The sequence below is a fragment of the Solanum verrucosum genome, unplaced genomic scaffold, assembly GCF_900185275.1.
Source record: "Solanum verrucosum unplaced genomic scaffold, falcon-dt-bn FXZP01000194.1, whole genome shotgun sequence".
NCBI lineage: Eukaryota > Viridiplantae > Streptophyta > Magnoliopsida > Solanales > Solanaceae > Solanum > Solanum verrucosum.
Genome location: NW_026020416.1, coordinates 1,158,029 through 1,177,116, shown reverse-complemented (window position 1 = coordinate 1,177,116; position 19,088 = coordinate 1,158,029). Strand labels below are relative to the sequence as shown.

At 37.9% G+C, this 19,088-nt stretch overlaps 1 protein-coding gene across 1 annotated transcript in view; it reads left to right on the top strand.

Moving 5' to 3' along the window:
• LOC125840880 (twinkle homolog protein, chloroplastic/mitochondrial) overlaps window positions 1–19,088 on the top strand; it is a 39,750-nt gene that overhangs the window by 12,643 nt on the left and 8,019 nt on the right. Inside the window, exons 8-17 of the mRNA XM_049519854.1 lie at window positions 6,594–6,659; window positions 6,745–6,861; window positions 7,748–7,795; window positions 7,887–7,972; window positions 8,068–8,128; window positions 8,872–9,054; window positions 9,908–10,039; window positions 13,634–13,695; window positions 16,459–16,542; window positions 18,387–18,518. Coding sequence (XP_049375811.1) covers window positions 6,594–6,659; window positions 6,745–6,861; window positions 7,748–7,795; window positions 7,887–7,972; window positions 8,068–8,128; window positions 8,872–9,054; window positions 9,908–10,039; window positions 13,634–13,695; window positions 16,459–16,542; window positions 18,387–18,518 — 971 coding nt within the window. The remainder of the gene's footprint in view (window positions 1–6,593; window positions 6,660–6,744; window positions 6,862–7,747; window positions 7,796–7,886; window positions 7,973–8,067; window positions 8,129–8,871; window positions 9,055–9,907; window positions 10,040–13,633; window positions 13,696–16,458; window positions 16,543–18,386; window positions 18,519–19,088) is intronic.

The window sequence follows — 19,088 nt, the reverse complement described above, 5'->3', positions numbered from 1 at the left end:
AGCCTAACACAATGGACGATGAGATCAATTCTAGGTTTCAAGAAGAACGGGTGCTAACAGAAACACTAATGGACTCTAAACTTGCAGCGATGGAACGTCTCGGTGAAAAAATTGTCCAAGCTATTCAAGAACAATTTTCTAGCTTGGGAATTGGCTCTACAAAACTAACAGTCCATGGGGCAGAGACCAGTAGTGCTCCGACAACAGGTAGATCAACAAATCCGGCTCCTAGAGGTAATACGCTGCATATTCAACCGGCTGATCAGAATCATCAAACTAGTGGAAATTCCAATTCGACAATACCAAGGTATGCAAGGATGGATTTTCCTACTTATGATGGCACCAAAGACCCATTAATTTGGGCACATCGTTGTGAACAATTTTTTGAAAATCAACATACAACAGATGCAGAAAAGGTTGGAGTCACTGGGTTTCACTTGTTAGGAGAAGCACAATTATGGTATTATCAGCTTAAACGAGTGAAGGGCCCAATGAGTTGGGAAGATTTTCAGAAACGATGTTTCCAGCGATTTGGACCTCCTGAAAGCTGCAACCCAGTGGGTGAACTAGTCACGCTTGGACAAACTGGTACAACTGAAATTTATCAACGTCAGTTTCAAGAAAAGTTGGCTAGGGCTGATGAGCTTATTCCAGAACACTTGCACGTGGGTATATTTATGGCAGGGTTGGATGATTCAATTAAATTGGACGTACAATTGCTCAAACCACCTGACTTATCGACGACTATGAGAATAGCCAGGGCTTTAGAGAAAAAACAGCAATTGCAAAGAGTCAGTAACACTGGCAAAGCTGCATGGCAGCAGTCTCGGACAAGTCATGGCAGCACAGTGAACTCAACAAAGTCTAATACTGGTCTAGTTGGCTCATCTACCTCGACGAATATCCAGACTAGCAACCAAACCCCTTTTTTCAAGCGATTAACTCGGGTAGAAATGGCGGAGGGAAGAGCTAAGGGATTATGCTATAATTGTGATGAACAATATTCAGTCACTCACCAGTGTAAACGGCTTTTCTGGTTGGAATTGGATGGTTCAGTTGATGATGCAATTCCAGAAGTGCCGGATGACTGCCCGAAAATTTCTTTACATGCAATGACAGGTCAAAGGCATGCATAAACTATGCAATTGCTTGCACTCATTAACAGACATCATATGCTTAGTCTTATTGATTCTGGAAGTACCCACAATTTTATAAGTTCTACAGCTGCTAGTCGATTACTCCTTGATGTTTTTTCCTTGCACAACATCAGAATCTCCATTGCTAATGGAGAGAAAGTTCAATGCTTGGGACTCTACACACGGGTAACAATTTCTATTGGTGAACATTGCTTTATTGTAGACCTTTATGTTATTCCCTTGGGTGGATTTGATATTGTTTTGGGAGTGAAGTGGTTACAGTCTTTGGGTCCTATACTTTGGGACTTTGCGGCACTTACTATGAATTTTTCGGTGGAAGGGAAATTAATTTTGTTTCAGGGACAACAAGGGTATTGTGGAAAGGCTTTGCATCTGCTAGGAAAGGCAATTATTGATGAGCAGCGACTGGAATGCCTTTTGACCGAGTTTGATGATCTGTTCCAGGCACCTAAGAGTTTACCACCATTGAGACAATGTGACCACCGCATTAGTTTGCTGCCCGGAACAACTCCTGTAGTTGTTCGTCCTTATCGATACCCTCATCAACAAAAGGATGAGATTGAGAAGCAATGTAATCTGATGTTGCAACAAGGATTGATACGACCAAGCAAGTCCCCTTTTTCTTCACCTGTGTTATTAGTATCTAAGAAAGATGGGTCTTGGCGCCTTTGTATTGATTATCGTGAACTGAATGCCAAAACAGTCAAGGACAAGTTCCCAATTCCAGTAGTGGACGAGTTACTAGATAAGTTACATGGGGCCAAGTACTTTACTAAACTAGATTTGCGATCTGGATACCATCAAGTCTGCATGTCTCCTGTAGATGTGGAAAAGACAACCTTTTCAACTCATCACGGGCACTTTGAGTTCCTTGTCATGCCGTTTGGACTCACTAATGCCCCATCTACTTTCCAAGCTTTGATGATTGAGGTCTTTCATGAGTTCTTACGCCACTTTGTGTTGGTTTTCTTTGATGATATCCTAATTTATAGCAGTTGTTGGGAGGACCATTTGGTTCACGTGCGAAAGGTATTTTTGTTATTGCGCGCACACCGATTATACTTGAAACAATCCAAATGTTGCTTTGGTACAACTCAAGTCGCATATTTGGGGCATATTATTTCAGTTACAGGTGTGGAGGTAGATAAGAACAAAGTACAAGCAATTTTAGATTGGCCTCAATCGCAATCAATTACACCTCTTCGTGGGTTCTTGGGATTGACAGGTTACTACCGCAAATTTATTCGTGACTATGGGCAACTGGCAGCACCTCTAACTAGTCTACTCAAGAAAAACTCCTTCCAGTGGAGCGATTTGACCCTAGATGCATTCCAGAAGCTTCAGCAAGCCTTATCCTCTGCTCCCGTACTCAGGTTGCCCGATTTTACTATGAATTTCATTATAGAATGTGATGCTTCAGGAGGTGGTATCGGGGCTGTTTTGCAATAGGAAGGTCAGCCCGTAGCCTTTTTTAGCCGACAGTTAGCAGCTCATCACCAAAAATTAGCTGCATATGAAAGGGAGTTGATTGGCCTTGCAAAGGCAGTACAACATTGGCGGCCATACTTGTGGGGACGCCCTTTTCTTATCCGAACAGATCATTACAGCCTAAAATACTTGCTAGAACAACGGCTAACTACACCACCTCAACAACTTTGGTTGAGTAAACTCATGGGTTACGATTTTACAGTGGAGTATCGGGCTGGTTGTCTCAATAAAGCTGCGGATGCTTTATCTAGAATGACACATGAGGACCCTTCTTTGAATGCTATTAGTTCCCCTCGTAGCACATTACTGGACACCATCCGGGAGGAGCTTACAGGATCATCAGAATTGTTAGGGTTGTATGATAAAGTCAAGCTAGGAGATTTGGATTCGGACTGGCAAATTCAGGATGGGTTGCTTTTGTTTAAAGGTCGCATCTACCTTTTACCGAATTCTCCTTTGCTACCTACTATACTTTCTGCTTATCATGATAGTGCCCATGAAGGAATACAAAAAACGTTGCACCGAATTCGTGAAGATTTCTACTGGAAAGGTATAAAAAAGAACATTGTTGCATATGTCGCTGCCTGCCCGGTGTGTCAACGCAATAAATCTGAACATTTAAGTCCCGCAGGATTGTTACAACCTCTCCAGCTTCCAATTCAGATCTGGTCAGACATCTCCATGGATTTTATTGTTGGCTTGGCCAAGTCTTGGGGGAAGTCAGTCTTGTTTTTAGTAGTGGATCAGTTCTCAAAATATGCTCATTTCATACCATTGGCTCACCCATACACAGCAACTCGTGTGGCTCAGGTATTTTTTGAGCAGATTGTTCGCTTGCATGGGATACCTGAAACTATTACTTGTGATAGAGATGTGGTTTTTACTAGCACTTTTTGGAAGGAACTTTTTCGCTTGAATGGTACTAAACTACAATTCTCATCTGCTTACCACCCACAAACAGATGGGCAAACAGAGGTCGTTAACCGTACTGTTGAAATGTATCTTCGCTGCTTTGTTGGTACTTGTCCTCGAAAGTGGGTTGCTTGAGTCCCATGGGCAAAATTTTGTTATAACACATCTTTTCATTCGGCATTGCAAACCACACCCTTCAAGGTTGTTTATGGTCGTGACCCACCTCGTTTGCTTTCATATGTGCCTGGGACCACTCTGGTAGAAGTTGTTGAACAGGCATTGCTGGAACGTGATCACATCTTGGGTGATATCCGATTTCGATTGCAAGCAGCACAACAACGAATGAAGGAGTATTATGATAAGGGCCATCGTGACGTCGAATTTTCTCCAGGGTCACTTGTATGGCTTCGTTTACATCCTTACAGGCAGCGCTCCATGCGGCTGAGTATTCACAATAAACTGTCCCCCAAATTTTATGGTCCATTTTCAATCTTACGGCGAATTGGACAGGTTGCATATGAGTTGGATTTGCCAAATGACAGTCGACTTCATAACGTTTTTCATGTTTCCCTTTTGAAGGCATTCAAAGGCGACCAACTCCCACCTATTATAGAGCTACCAGCACTAGAGGACGACCGAGTAGTTCCTTTGCCTGCTGCTGTCATTCGAGCTCGTTTAAATCGTGGTACAAAGGAGATTCTTATACAATGGTTGGGTATGACAGAGGATGAAGCGACCTAGGAGGATGTAGACTGTTTTAAGCATGCTTATCCATCGTTCGAGCTTGAGGACAAGCTCTTTCAGCATGAGGGGGGTAATGTTGTGGACGCATTTGTGGGCAAGACATATGTGCGACAGAGAGCCAAATAACTTGATTTAATTATAACGCTAGTAGTTTATTATTATTCTAGAATAGGAAGAATTTAATTATATTGTTAGTAGTTTTCTTATTAGTTTAGAATAGGATTTATGTTTCCTAGTTCCATAAGACTTCCTATTACTATAAGAAGACTCCTATTTAAAGGAGGATTTGAGGAATAAGAAGTACGCAGACTTTAATAAAAAATAAGAGATAGGAGTTCTCTCTTCCATTGAACTCTAAGGTTTCAGCTTCCCTTTGATGAGCTGAATTCATATTCAAAAATAGGTCGATCTAGGAATTCGAACAAAAGCAAGTGAAAATCAAAGGCAGTTGAATTTGATTTCCCTATTCATCGTCCTGTGACTCGATCCTTCTCTAAGAATCCTAACAGTGATATTCATAAGATGAGTAGGGGAAAGGCAATTGGGCCAGACGAGATTCTAGTGGAATTTTGGAAGAATGCAGACTGGGCATACTTGGAGTGACTGGCTGGTTGTTTAATGTCATTTTTAAGACAACAAAAGTGCCTGAAGAATGGAGGTTGAGTATACTGGTACCCTTGTACAAGAACAAGGGTGGCATTCATAATTGTAATAACTATAGAAGTGTCAGGTATTAACCCACACGATGGAAGTTTTGGAGAGGGTGGTGGAGATGAAAGTTATGAGGGGCATATATATTATTGAGAACTAGTTCAGATTCATGTTGGAGTGATCAACTATGTAGGTCATTCATCTTGTAAGGAGACTGGTGGATCAATATAAGGAGAGAAAAAGGGACTTACACTTGGTGTTCATTGACTTATAAAAAGCATATGACAAGTCTCGAGGAAGGTTCTATGGAGATGTTTGGAGGCTAGAGGTGTATGATGAAGGACATGTATGATGAAGGACAATTAATGCGGCATATCCAAGGTGAGGTTCCTAGTGTATGTTATTTGCAGATGACATAGTTCTGATTGATGAGACTCACAATGGAGTTAATGCTAGACGTGAGGTTTAGAGACAAATGAGTCTAAAGGGTTTAGGTTGAGCAGAACCAAGATATAGTACTTAAAGTGCAGGTTCAAGGATGCGTCCCATGAGGCTAGCGTGGAAGAGAGGCTTGACGCACAGGCTATCCATAAGAGATGAAGTTTCAAGTATCTTGAGTCTATAATTCAAGTTAATCAAGAAATTGACAAGGTTATCACTGACTTAATTAGTGCAGGGTGGATGAAATAGAGGCTTGCATTCGGTGTCTTGTGTGATAAGAAGGTGCCACCAAGAGTTAAAGGTAAGTTCTACGAAGTGGTGGTTGGACCAACAATGTTGTATGGGATTGAGTATGGGCTTGTCAAAACTCACATGTTCAGAATTGAAAGTTGTGGAAATGAAAATGTTGAGACGGATGTGTCGGCATACTAGGAGAGACAAAATTAGAAATGAAGATATTTGGGACAAGGTGAGAGTGGCTTTGCAAGAGAACAAGATGAGGGAGGCAAGGCTAAGGTTGTTCATGCATGTGAAGATGAGACTCATGGATGCCCTATGTGAAGGTGTGAGATGTTAACTTTGGTGAGTTTTAGGAGAAGTAGAGATAGGCAGAAGAATTATTGGAGAGAGGTGATTAGACAAGGCATGACACAACTTTAGCTTACTAAGGACATGACATTAAATGGAAGGTTATGAAGGGCACAAATTAGGGTAGAAGGTTAGTAGATAGTTGTGTGTTGCCTAGCTTTTCTAGTAGTATATACACTGCTCTTGTCCCTTAATTTTTGTTACTATCTGTTAATTTTTTCTCGTATTTCGATTGCCTTACTATTTTGTTGTAGTGATTATTCATTTCTTTTCAGCAAACTGTCATGCTTTTTAATTTATTTTTTTCGCCCCAAGGGCAGAAGGAGTTCAAAATGACTCTCTCGTCCAGTCCATGAAAATGCCCCATGGCTTCTTCGCTTCTTATTTCTTTTTTTGGACTGCTTTGAAATGCTTACTCTTGAGTCAATGATCTATCAGAAACAACCTCTCTACCTCCCAGGTAGGGGTAAGGTCTGCGTACACTCTACCCTCCCCAGCCCCGCTTGTGGGATACACTGGGTATGTTGTTGTTATTATTATATTGTTGGATGTGGAAAACTGATACATAAATTGTTATTAGTTGGACCTCATTAATATGTTGTTCATTTGCAGGAAGCTGATACTTTAAAAATATTCTATGGTCTCGACGATATAAAGGGAGCAAGTGATATCATCATTGTAACTTCTGATTCACTCATCATTTCGTTTTTGAAAAGGCTTTTTCACTTCTGGTAATATCTATTGCCTACTTCTCTTATGTTAGGTTGAGGGTGAGATGGACAAGCTTGCTATGGAAGAAGCAGGCTTTCGGAATTGTGTGAGCGTTCCAGATGGCGCTCCTCCATCTATTTCAGATAAAGATTTGCCGCCTGTAGATAAGGTTTTTCTTCTATAGTTTGTCTTAACTATGAATTTTTAAGTAAATGCTTTATCATGAAAACTTTTGTGTTTATGGATCTTGTAACCAACTTTTGTTTATCTTTGAGAAGGATGTCTTATATCAGCTCAATTCTCATGCATTCAGTTTCTTAGTTTTTAATCAGCCTTTTATGGTTTCAGGCTAGACTCTAGAGTTATAAATTCTAATTTTCTCCTTCTTCTTTTGTGCCCCCCCCCCCCCCCCCACTCCCCCTCCCCCTCCCTAATTGCAGTATGCCCATTATCTTGACCAGTTCATCCTCTTAGGGATTGCTTGGTAAGTTGTATAAGAATAGTGCAGAATATGGTGTATAGTAATGATTGTATTAGTTATGTGAGAGTATTTCTTATGCAGTGTTTGGTTTGGTGTATTTAAAATAAAACATTGCATTTGTTTACAAATATGGTGGAAAGGATGTGGAAAGGCTTTGAGGGGTAATTGTTACTTTAACCATGCTAATGCATGCATTAAAACCCCTTGCATTGCTAATACCATGGTTTTCCCATGTATTTAGTTATACATATCATAATACCAAATAGAATCTTGTATTATTATACATAGGTTGAAAAGATGTACCAAACAAAGTATTAGTAGTACACAAAGCTAATGCATGTATTATTTTTTCTAATGCATCCTACCAAACGACCCCTTATTGCATTGTGGCCATGTGTACCTTTTTCGATTCATGCATGTATTTACTGTGTATCCTCATCCACATTCTGCTGCTTTTGCTCCATCCTTTATAGGAGTGCAGAGAAGAGCTCTGCTCCTTATATTTGTATAATTTAGCTGTCATCTTAACATATTGTGGAACTAATGCTCCTTTTGGTGCATTTTGTGAAGCTAGGACACAAAGTATCAGTATCTTTGGAACTGCAAAGAATATTTGGAAAAGGTTTGAAGACCCCTCTTTGCTGTTGATGTTTCCTATGTTATTATGTATCAGTCATGTAACAAGAAAGTTTTTGTTCTTTCACCATTTATAGGCATCTCGCATAATACTGGCAACTGATGGGGATCCACCTGGTCAAGCATTAGCTGAAGAGCTTGCCCGCCGGTTAGGGAGAGAAAGGTCTAGTGTACTTTATTCCAGTGACACTGATGGTAGTTTTGATATATTATACCTTAATAATGAGTGCTCTCAACTTTTTCTCTTTGACAATGTAGGTGCTGGCGAATTACATGGCCAAAAAAGAGCACTATAGACCACTTCAAAGATGCAAATGAGGTCTTCATGCATGGAATTTTCTTACCTATTTGTTTATAGGAGAAGAAAAAAAGAATTTCTTGAATCAGATCTTTTTTCATACTCCACGAGCTTTCTGATTTTTGATTGACAGTTGTGTACTTTCTCCAAGCCCCTTGGTTGGAATTTGTTCTGTTCAATTTTATGTTTTGATTTTTGATATGGAATGCAAGTTTATAGTTAATAGCAGTCTTGTTAAGTCTACTTTAATTTCAAGCACTAGTAAAACTGAGAGTTGTTCTTTTTTTTTTTAAATTAAAATTGAGAGTTTTTTTTTTTTTTTTGAAAATTTAAAATTGAGAGTTGTTTTGAATGACATTTCTCTTGTTTCTCAAAGTAGCATCTGTTTGCAAATATTGGTTGCATAACCGCTTTGTAGTTCTCTCAATGAAATTACTCCATCTGTTACTGACACACAGTTATGTAATTCTATAGTCGGTTTATATCATGTCTCCACAATAACGTTCTTCCTGGGGCAAAACGAAAACCTCCTTTTTGATAAATATGGACAGGAGGTAAACTATGCTCATGATTTGACATGCGCAAATTTTTGTATGCTAGATCCTTTGTAACCTATTTCTAGCCATTATGAGTTTCGATTTACCAACTGATAATACTTTTCTAGTTGTCTTACTCATTTTAGCATCAAAGATACTCATTTCACCTGTTTTCTTTATGACTCTCAGTAACCTCAAGTTTATCCTTCTTCATTTGGGCATTAATAGGTACTTATGTGTCTGGGGCCGGGTGCTCTGAGGGAGGTTATTGAAGGTGCAGAGCTGTACCCGATACAAGGATTATTCGACTTTAAAAATTACTTTACTGAGATTGATGCATATTATCACCAAACAATTGGCTACGAGCTTGGGGTTCCAACTGGATGGAGGTCCTTAAATCAACTATACAATGTGAGTGGGTTCTTATTTGGGAACTAAGTGTGTCTCTAGTCTCCCAGTACTTAAATAGGATAGGGATATATGTGTATTCATGCCAGGGATGCCAGCTATGTTGTAGGGGTTTGTGATATACCAATTAGATTTGACAATTATGTAAAGAAAGTTTAATGGAAGGTTTTCTTTTTGGGTATACTTTTGGAGCATATGTGATATCCCAGTTAACATAGATAATCTTCTTTGTATTAGATTCTCTTCATTTTTTGTACACTTTATATTAGAGGATTTTGTGTATCACTTCAATAAGGTTATTTACTTAATCAAGTCCCCACGGAGGTGGTCTAGCAGTTGAAAAGTTGGAGTGGCAACCTTGGCAATCAAAGTTCGAAACCAACAGAGCAAACACAAGGTTGTTTCTTCCCATCTGCCTAATCTTGGTGGGCTGAATTACCTAGTACTCCTGTTGGTGGGAAGTAGTAGGTACCTGGTGGAGATTAGTGGAGGTGTGCACAAGCTAACTTGAGCACCAGTGTTATCCAAATAAAATAGTTACTTAAATTACAAGGAAAAAAAGTAACATAGTGAACAAAAAAAAGATGAGAGATTCTGGGGAATGGAGAGGGATGGTACAGTGTTAACTGGCCTTGTGACACTAGTATATTACCTAAAGACAAGGTACTGAAGTAAAGAACCAAAACGACTGAACTGTCCCCGAGAAATGATACATAATCCTATTCTTCAGCATAACATTCTGAAAACGTATTATTACTCTAGATTGAGACTTATTATTGGCATACCAGCATGAAACCAAGACATGAAGTTCTACAGCCTGGCTGATTTTTGTTTCTTTCTTGTTGATTCTGTACAGGTTGTGCCTGGAGAGTTGACTATTGTTACAGGAGTCCCAAACTCGGGGAAGAGTGAGTGGATTGATGCTCTTTTATGCAATCTCAATCACAGTGTTGGCTGGAAATTTGCACTTTGTTCTATGGAAAACAGGGTAGGCACTTATAAATCTGTTTCTCATCATGTCAAGCTAGGATAAATGAGAGTGATTGAATTCATTAGAAATTAGTTGCCGAGTTGTTTTTGCTACCTCAGTTAACTAGATGAAGCTTGTGATAAATGGATCCTACGAAGATTCTTAATTGTTACCCTCTAGGAAGATTTATTGGTAGTAGAGCATTGCAGGATGTCATGCAAAAGATAACATATTTCTGCATTATCTGGATCTTCTATTTTACTCAAAAAATTGAAGTTCCAAGATATATAATCTGCACAAGATTAGATTGCTTAAAGTTTTATGGGGTATTTCTAAAAAATAAAAATAAAAAATAAGTGATTTACTTTTATGCCTTGCTTATTGGTTGAAGATTGCCTAGATCCCTAAATCATTCTGCAATTTGGATAAGCATAAGTAATGTTTTAGTCCTATTGTACTAACTAGGTGTTGAGAGAATCCTTAAGTCAAACCGTTACAGTCCTACTTGTCTTTACAAGCTTGTTTGGTTTGTGTAAGCTGTATTAGTTTTAATTGTGTCAACTCCATTAATCAACTATTCATGTGTGAGTTTCACATTCATATGTGAGTTAATATTATCGTATGAAGCCTAAAAAAGTTTATCCTCCCCATATTGTTGCTGGGTGGTGTTAGATACAAAAGAGGAGGTGAGTTGATATTAGGTCATTGTATGTCTACAAGACATTAAAGAGACGAGAAAAAGGCTACTAACTTGGAATATAGTTTTGTCGATAAAGAAGTCAACAGAGTTACTGGATATCTTAGAAAGGGAAGAGTTGATGTTCACAGTTCACACAAGTTAATCCGACGTTTTAAATTAATTTATCATGGTCTTATGGTATATATGTAAAAGTACAAAGAGTGAGAATTAGCATTGAGCTAGTATTTAAGGGTAAAGTTGAAGTAAAAAAGAATTGGTGAAAGGGGTGAGGGTTTGACCACTATGTTTCAACATATCTACAAGATGAATATCGTGTAAATTTGGATATTAAGTCGTGCAACTTTAGACAAGATTTGAAATAATTACATCCAACAAAAGGTTCAAGTACCACCAACAGGGATAAACTGAGAGAAGATTGTCCGAGTTGGTTTGACCATGTCTTACATTGATATCCCAAAACACTGGTTTATAAGTGACAACATTACAGTGATGAAAGGTATTAAAAGATACGAATCACATGGAAGAAATTATCTCATGTTTTGTTTTGATAAGTGCATTCCTCATTGATGTCGGTGTCGCATGAGCCTGGCCAGCCCAAAAATTATCTCAAGAATATCAATCTGTTGAAAATTAGCAGATCACTATTGGGTTTTGTCTTATATTGGTGTTGGTTGGTGTTATATTTTCTGACTGGTTGAACCAATAGTATGATCAGACCACAGTTTAAGTGCTTGTTAAAGTTCCTTTTCCTTCTGTTGAGGATGCATGAGTCTGTCAACATGAAGAGAGACCACGAGGTGTCCTGTTGTATCAGGCTTTAATTGAGAACTGTGTGTTAACTGTCTCTCATGAGTCATGAATAACCAAAGACGATCACTTCTGACAAGATTACTTGCATTGTGATTATTGTGGAAAGCCAAGACATACAAAGGAGACATGTTGAAAATTACATGAAAGAACAACAAGAGGTCATGGGGGGAAACGTGTGCCCATCAAGGGGTTTGGCTAATATTGTAGAAAATGTGGAGACATTCAGGGGAATGGTTTCAGGAGAAACTTTGTCTTCGGATGAAATTTAGCATCTTTGCTGACTCCTGAAATTTGACTTACCTCTGTTGCCACATCCTAAGTTGCTCAGACTTTTTACTTTTGGCGCCACACTCATGTTGACACAACATCGGTGTGGGATTCTTACCAGATCTAGTTAATCAATTTTGGGTACTTAGACCAAAATCGATAGAGAAATTCAAGACACATGCAATGATTTCTGAAACATCAAAACATAAGTTAGGGAAATCATAATTTAGGCATATGTTTTTTTCTATTGTCAAAAATATTTGGATTAGAAAGTCAACATCCAGAAGGTGCTTTAATGATATTTACAAGTCAACATCACTGCTAAGTGCTAACTGCGCAATAAACTCAAGAAGTCTATCATGACTTCTATATCATTTGGAATAGTCATCTCACACAAAAAAGTAAGAGATGCATTTGTGCTTAATAATAATGACAGATTCATACTTGCTCTCAAAAAGTCGTGCATTCCTTTCCTTCCAAATTGTCCACCATAATTTAGGCATATTTTCATAACTTTGATATTTGAATTATTTTAGCCGAATCCTGCATCTGTATCCATATCCTCGAATCTTAAAATTTAGATCATGAAGGATCCAACCTCTACATCTGCAATCATATCGGACGTCTAACCCCCAGTCCGAGCAACTTAAACCACATCTAATTATATGCAATCAGGTACAACAAACCTTGCTGCTCACTGAATGAGGATTTTAATTGTTAGAAATCTCTTAACTCCTCATGTTGTCTTGGGAAATCCTCACCTAATGAGCTATTTTTCAGGGTTGAGTTAGGCCCAAAGTCTATTTTTTTTTATCATGATATTAGTATCAAAGCCATTCCAATTTCGGTCTCGAAGTTGGGCCTCCATATTATGTGTTTACACTTTAGTTGGTAGGTCTAAGACTTGCAACAAGGTGGTTAAAGTCCCACATTGGTTGTCGGATACAAAACTGGTCTCCTTTTTATCGTCTTAGACACTCCTCACCTTATGAGCTAGCTTTTGGGATAAAGTTAGGCCTAAAGTCCATCTCTTATTAGTAATGAACAAGTTAAAGTGGAGCATAGTGATATGGAGAATTCATATAGCCGAATCCAACCCGATTGTTATTTAGGCATAGATGATGTTGTATCACTCATGTTAATTTTTGGTGTTTGATTGTGTTAAAGTCAAACTTTGAGCTAATAATGACAGGTATACCAACGAAGTTAGTTAATTTCAAATAGATTATTTAACAGTCACTTATTAGAATAATCAGATTCAATTTATGCTGTCAAACCAAGTAAATCCTACATCTTGAATTCTTGTGAAACAAGATGAAAATATTGCTTAAATAATGTTTCAGCTCGTGTAGTTTTGTTTTGGACCGATGTTAGTACTTGCATTATTGTGTTGCCACCCCAAATGCTTCAAAGGTTAATTGTGTTTAGAATGGTTTCCCAATCACGCCTCTGACCATAAAATGAAATGTGAATAACCCGTCCTACTCTCTTTGAAAGAAGGGGCGCTTTCGGTTTTGTCGGTGCGTGAAAGAATTTTTTCTTCTCCATATTACTTTATCTTTCTTGAGTTTTATCATAGTCTGTAGTCAACTATTACCTTAGTTTTTCTTTAGTGCTAAATGTGAGCTTTTAAAATCTGTGAGAAAGAGCTGTTTACAGCCCAGCCTTCACCTTTCACTAAATATTATTTCATAAAATTAGGGTATTCCACTTTTTTTTTTCTTTTTTACCAAAGTAAGGAACAACGTACGCTTCAGCGCATTCACCCTTGCCCAGTTGTGTTTGCTTGTTTTGCTGGTTTTTTCTTACTTTCTTTTTGCTTTACTGATCTGTAGGTACGGGAGCATGCTAGGAAACTTTTGGAGAAGCACATAAAGAAACCTTTTTTTGATGTGAGGCAAGTAGGAAACATCCTATACTTCTTAAGTCTCTGTCATTTTCTTTTTAGTATTTCTACATGCAAGCAAGATGCCTTGCAACATTCTTGTTGCATTACACCTTTTTAATTACATATTCGGTATCATTGAGAAAATGGAGATGGTGATAAGTTGCCTATTTGTACTCTAATTTGTATAATAGAATGTAGTATCATTCAGGCATTAAGTTTATAAGAATGTTGAGAAGACAGAGAATTGAAGTGCTATCTATATATTTAGAAGCTGTTTGACAAACTATATTTATGTGGAATAGGAGAAAAACATAAAATTCTCATGTTGTCTCATGTTGTTTTATATCTTTTGGTTGTTAGGTAGTTAAATAAAATGGAAGGGTGATTCTTTGTCTCCATTTCTTTTCATACTAGCTAGGGAAGGAATGAGCTACCTATTGAATAAGGCAAGGGGTGTCTGGCTTACTCATCAACTGGAGGAAAAACTTGTTATTTCTCACCCAATGAAGTCACACAGACAACACAACAATTCTAGGTGGAGAAGTTTGTACTTTACCAACTACTTATTTAGGATTGCCACGGGGAGAAATAATTAATCTAAAGGAATTTGGGACGTGTTATTAGAAACTATGAGAAGAAATTGGCTAAATGAAAGATTTAGTACTTATCTCTTGGTGGTAGGTTGACACTCATTTACTCAGTCTTAGATGCTCCTCATACATACATGATGTCATTAAGAGGCTGGACAGTATTAGGATAGCATTCCTTTGGTAAGGTAACAAAGAAAAGAAAGGGTTTCATCTAGTCAAATGGAAAGCTCCGACTTTTGGAAAGAAATTTGGGGGTCTGGGAATTAGGAATTTAAAGATTCACAATAAAGCTTTGAATATGAAATGGGTGTGGAGACTTACCAATGAGAATCAGTCATTGTGGGGTAAAGTTATAAATGTATAAGATGAGGAGGAAGACTAATGGGCAACTAAGGAGGTTGATACACCAGATGGGGTTAGTATATGGAGATCCACTGGGGCCTTTTGGAATGAAATGAAGAGCAAACCAAAGATCAAAGTTTATGATGTTAGCAAAACTAGCTTTTGCGAGGCTATTGACATGGCATAGGGACTCTAAAATCACACTTTCCAGGCATATTCAATCTTGTGCTTACCAACAGAAGACTATAGAAGAAATGTGGACACCTCAAGATTGGAAGATCACTCAATGATGAAGAAATGGACAGGATAAAAGTTTTCTATCAGCCTTCAGTGGGTTATAGGCAGGGTAAAGCGTATTGAGGTGGCAAGGTTGCAACAGTGGTGACTTCAAGGTGAATGTAGCACACAAGATGATGAATCAGTCTAATCAGTAGATTGATAACTGGACTTGGAAGCATATTTGGAGAACTAGTATCCCACACAAAGTAGCTTATTTTGTGTGGCTCTTGGCTAAGAAAGTTGTCCTCACCAAGAACAATTTAATGAAAATAAAGATCACGATGTGTCCCAGATGCTTTCTGTCTTTAGTTAAATCAGAGTTCGCCATCTATGCCTTCATTGCAAAGTGACAGAACAACTGTGGAGAATTTTATTTGACCTGAAAGGCATATTCTGGATAATGCCCGGAAGATTACAAAAGCTTTATAGAGTTGGGAAGAAGAAGGATCTATGGCAAATAACAAAAGTAGATGGAGAATTGTCCCTGCTTGCATCTGGTGGACAATCTGGAAGGATATGTTTTGAAAATATAGAGAATCTAAGTTGCTTGGACTCTTCACTTTTGGTGTCGCACCCGTGTCGACACGACATGGGTGTGGGTGTGGGATCCGTGTCCAATTTGGTCAACTGATTCTGGGTACTTTGACCAAAATCGATGGGGAAAGTCTGGACAGTTTTAATGATTTCTGTAACCAATACAAAAGCTAAGCTGAAATTAAAGAAAATGGAATACCTTTTATATAGAAATTCTATGTCACTCCTTTTCCTATAATCTCCTCAAGTTCTCCACATAATATCTCATAATTTAGGTTTTATAACTTTATTTTTAGATATTTTAATTATTTTTAGGCAAATCCCCGCCCCCGTATCCATACATGGATCCATATCCCCGAATCTTAAAAATTAGATCATGAAGGACCCTACCTCTAGATTTGCACCCGTATCGGACACCCGCACTTGAGTCCGAACAACTTAGTAGAGAATAGTATGCAGAAGATCAAATTGATCTGTCTTTTTATATTCAACTTTTGGTGTAAACAGATATACTTGGATGATACTGATTCTATTATGATGTTCTAGAGTCAATATAAAGGTAAGTGAGTTTATCTTCTGGAGTACAATTGTAAATATGGTTACAGTACAACCCATGTACTATTTTGCGCACCTTATCTTATACACACAATAGTAACCGGTTTCCAAAAAAATAATAATTTAGGTATCATAAACAGGCTGCTTCCCATTCTTGCAAATGTGTGGCACATGTTTGAAGCTTTCATTCTTTGCAAGAATAGCTTACTGGTTGGACCGACAGCCTTTTTTTTATCTTTCTAGAATATCAACCCACTATAACTTCTCTGTGCGCTGGTCTATGAAGTTGGGATAGTCATATCCTGCAACTTATTTGTAAAGCTTTTGTTGTTTTCCTCTTTCAGTTTTTTTCCTGTAAGCAAAACTTGACTTTCTGTTGCACAAGAGAAATATCTTACTCATACTTCTGAAATTATTTATCTTTTATTCATTGTTAATTTGTATGTTTATGTTTTGATCATTGGCAATGCAGATATGGGGAATCTGTTGAACGGATGAGCGCTCAGGAGTTTGAAGAGGGAAAGCAATGGCTCAGTGATACATTTTTCCTCATAAGGTGATGGTGGCAGTTTCCTAAAATATGAATCTTGACGCTTGCCTAATGATCTGACTGACTTCTATTTGGAACTGACTTATGTTCTCTAAGCTTACTCTCCATGTTTCGTAGTTCAATTTAATGACAATCCTGGATTAACTGATTGTGTATATACATTAAGGATGCCATGTTTTGAATAGGTAGTATCCAATTAGGAATCTAGTGTTATCTTTTGTGTCCCACATCAGTTGAGAGAATAAACTATTGTCCCTTATTTGGTATTTAGCAATCCTCACCTCATGAGGTTGAGTTAGGCATAAAGTGCATTTTTTTACATGGTATAAGAGACCCATTCCTATTTCATGGTTGATCCTATTAGAGTGGGTTAAAGTCCCACATTGGTTGGGGAATGGACCGGTGGTGTGCTTATATGGACTTGGACAATCCTCCCCTCATGAGCTAGCTTTTGGGGTTGAGTTAGGCTTAGGTGTCATATCTTTTCATGGTATTAGAGCCAGGTCCATCCTTGTTTGGGCTCCTAGCCCACGCTCCAGTTGGGTCTGGGTGTGAAGGGGGGTTAAAGTCCCACATTGGTTGGGGAATGGATTGACAGTCTGCTTATGTGGACTTGGACAATCCTTCCTTCATGAGCTAGCTTTTGGTGTTGAGTTAGGCTTATGTTGTCCACGTAATGATATCCAACCTGGAAATGTGACGGGGTATTAGATCCCAGATTGGTTTGGGTGTATGAGTTGCTGTCTTTTTATATGATCTTGAGAAATCCTTATAAAATAATGGTCTTGGCTATTCTCACATCATGAGTTTATCTTTTGGATTGAGTTAGGCTCAAAGTCCATCTTTTTTTACTGTGATCAAGCAACAAAATGATGTGAACGAGGTGTTATTGCTCTTAATGGGTGAAGCAATGCGATGTGGAAGAAAAACACATTTAAATAGTGAGGTCCTAAGACTCAAGCAAGAAATGGTCTCTTCTTTGCATCAAACTTTAAAACTAGAAAAGAGAGAGAGAGAGAGAGAGAGGAAAATATGGCCTTTTTCTATCTGACTATTCCCCATGTATCTTCAGTAATCTCTTCGTAGTCATCTTGTTCTTATGGTGTGCAAGTCATCATATTGTTGCTACTGTACTTCTCTTCTGCTTTTTTAAATATCTCAATGATTTCTTTATTAACTTTTCTTGTATATTCTAAACGGAGTAGGTAAAGGTGAAAGCAAAAAAATGCGTCATAGTCTATTGGTGTCTTAAGTGCAAAGAAAAATTTAAGTGTGAGCTTTAACAAAGAGATTCACTAATGAGGAAAGATTGTGTGCCTGTGGTATGGAAAAATATCTACAAATACTAACAACACTGATTTGGACAAAACAACTGAAAATATTGTACTTAAATGAAATGTATGAAGTGAAAATCAATTTCAATCAAGTTTAAAACTATTTTAAATCTCTGATTCAGATGGAAAGATTTAATTTTTAAGTTTTTTGAACTAGCTTTCTTAGCGTCTTTTTTTTGCAATTTATGTTTTTTGGGCTAGCTTTCTTAGACTAATTTTTTATTTATTATCCATAATTACTAAAAATTCATTCATACTGTCTTTTTAGCAAATAATATGTCATTTTACTAACTATATTTATTGTTTAGTATTACCTACTTAATAATAGAGCCCATGGGTGATGAGGCACATGCCTTGCCGCTTAAGCTAGGGAAAGCGCATAACCTTGAGCCATCTTTTTCTTTTTTTATTTGAATCTCGTATTCTGAAGAAGTTTACTTCTTGAGCTATCTTTTCTTTTTTTGTTTGTTGAATCTCTTTTTTCTTCACTAACCAGAAAGTAGGTTCATTGAACAGGTGTGAGAATGATTGCCTACCGAATATTGACTGGGTTCTCTCGCTTGCAAAAGCTGCAGTTTTAAGACATGGGGTGAATGGACTTGTAATTGACCCATACAATGAACTTGATCATCAACGTCCTTCAAGCCAGTGAGTAACCTTTTATGCATATTTTATGGTTGGTGAATCCATATTAACACGCAGTCTCCTGATGATCCCAGGATAACAAAATGTGTAGCTCAATTTTAAAATGCTTCTTGCCGCCTGTTCTTGGTAGTTGCTTGAGGATATATTGTGCTGATACCTTGTATAGGGTGAATTTCTACGTTCTCTTTGCATTTTCTCCTCGCTTATATTTGTTTGCTACCACTATTCTTTTCTTCATACTGCTGCCATCTGATGCTCCATTTAAAAGCAATCTTTTGGTAGTCCATTCTGCTGAAGGATCTTGACAGGCAAGCAGATTCCAAGAAGTAGAGCAAGGAAAGTGAAATTCCAAAAGATTCATGGATTCTTGTCTTTGTTGTGCTTCTAAAATCAGAAGATGTGTTCTTTGAATTTTTAAATGCAAGAGAGAATGATGTGGCCATAAGTGAAAGATGGGAAATCTTTCCTTTCCTATTGTTGAAAGTGTAAATACGGAAGGTTCTTATATTATCTAGAAAGGTTAATCTGTGTAACTTTGTGATTAAGAGAAATATAAGATGTAGGGTTCTTGTA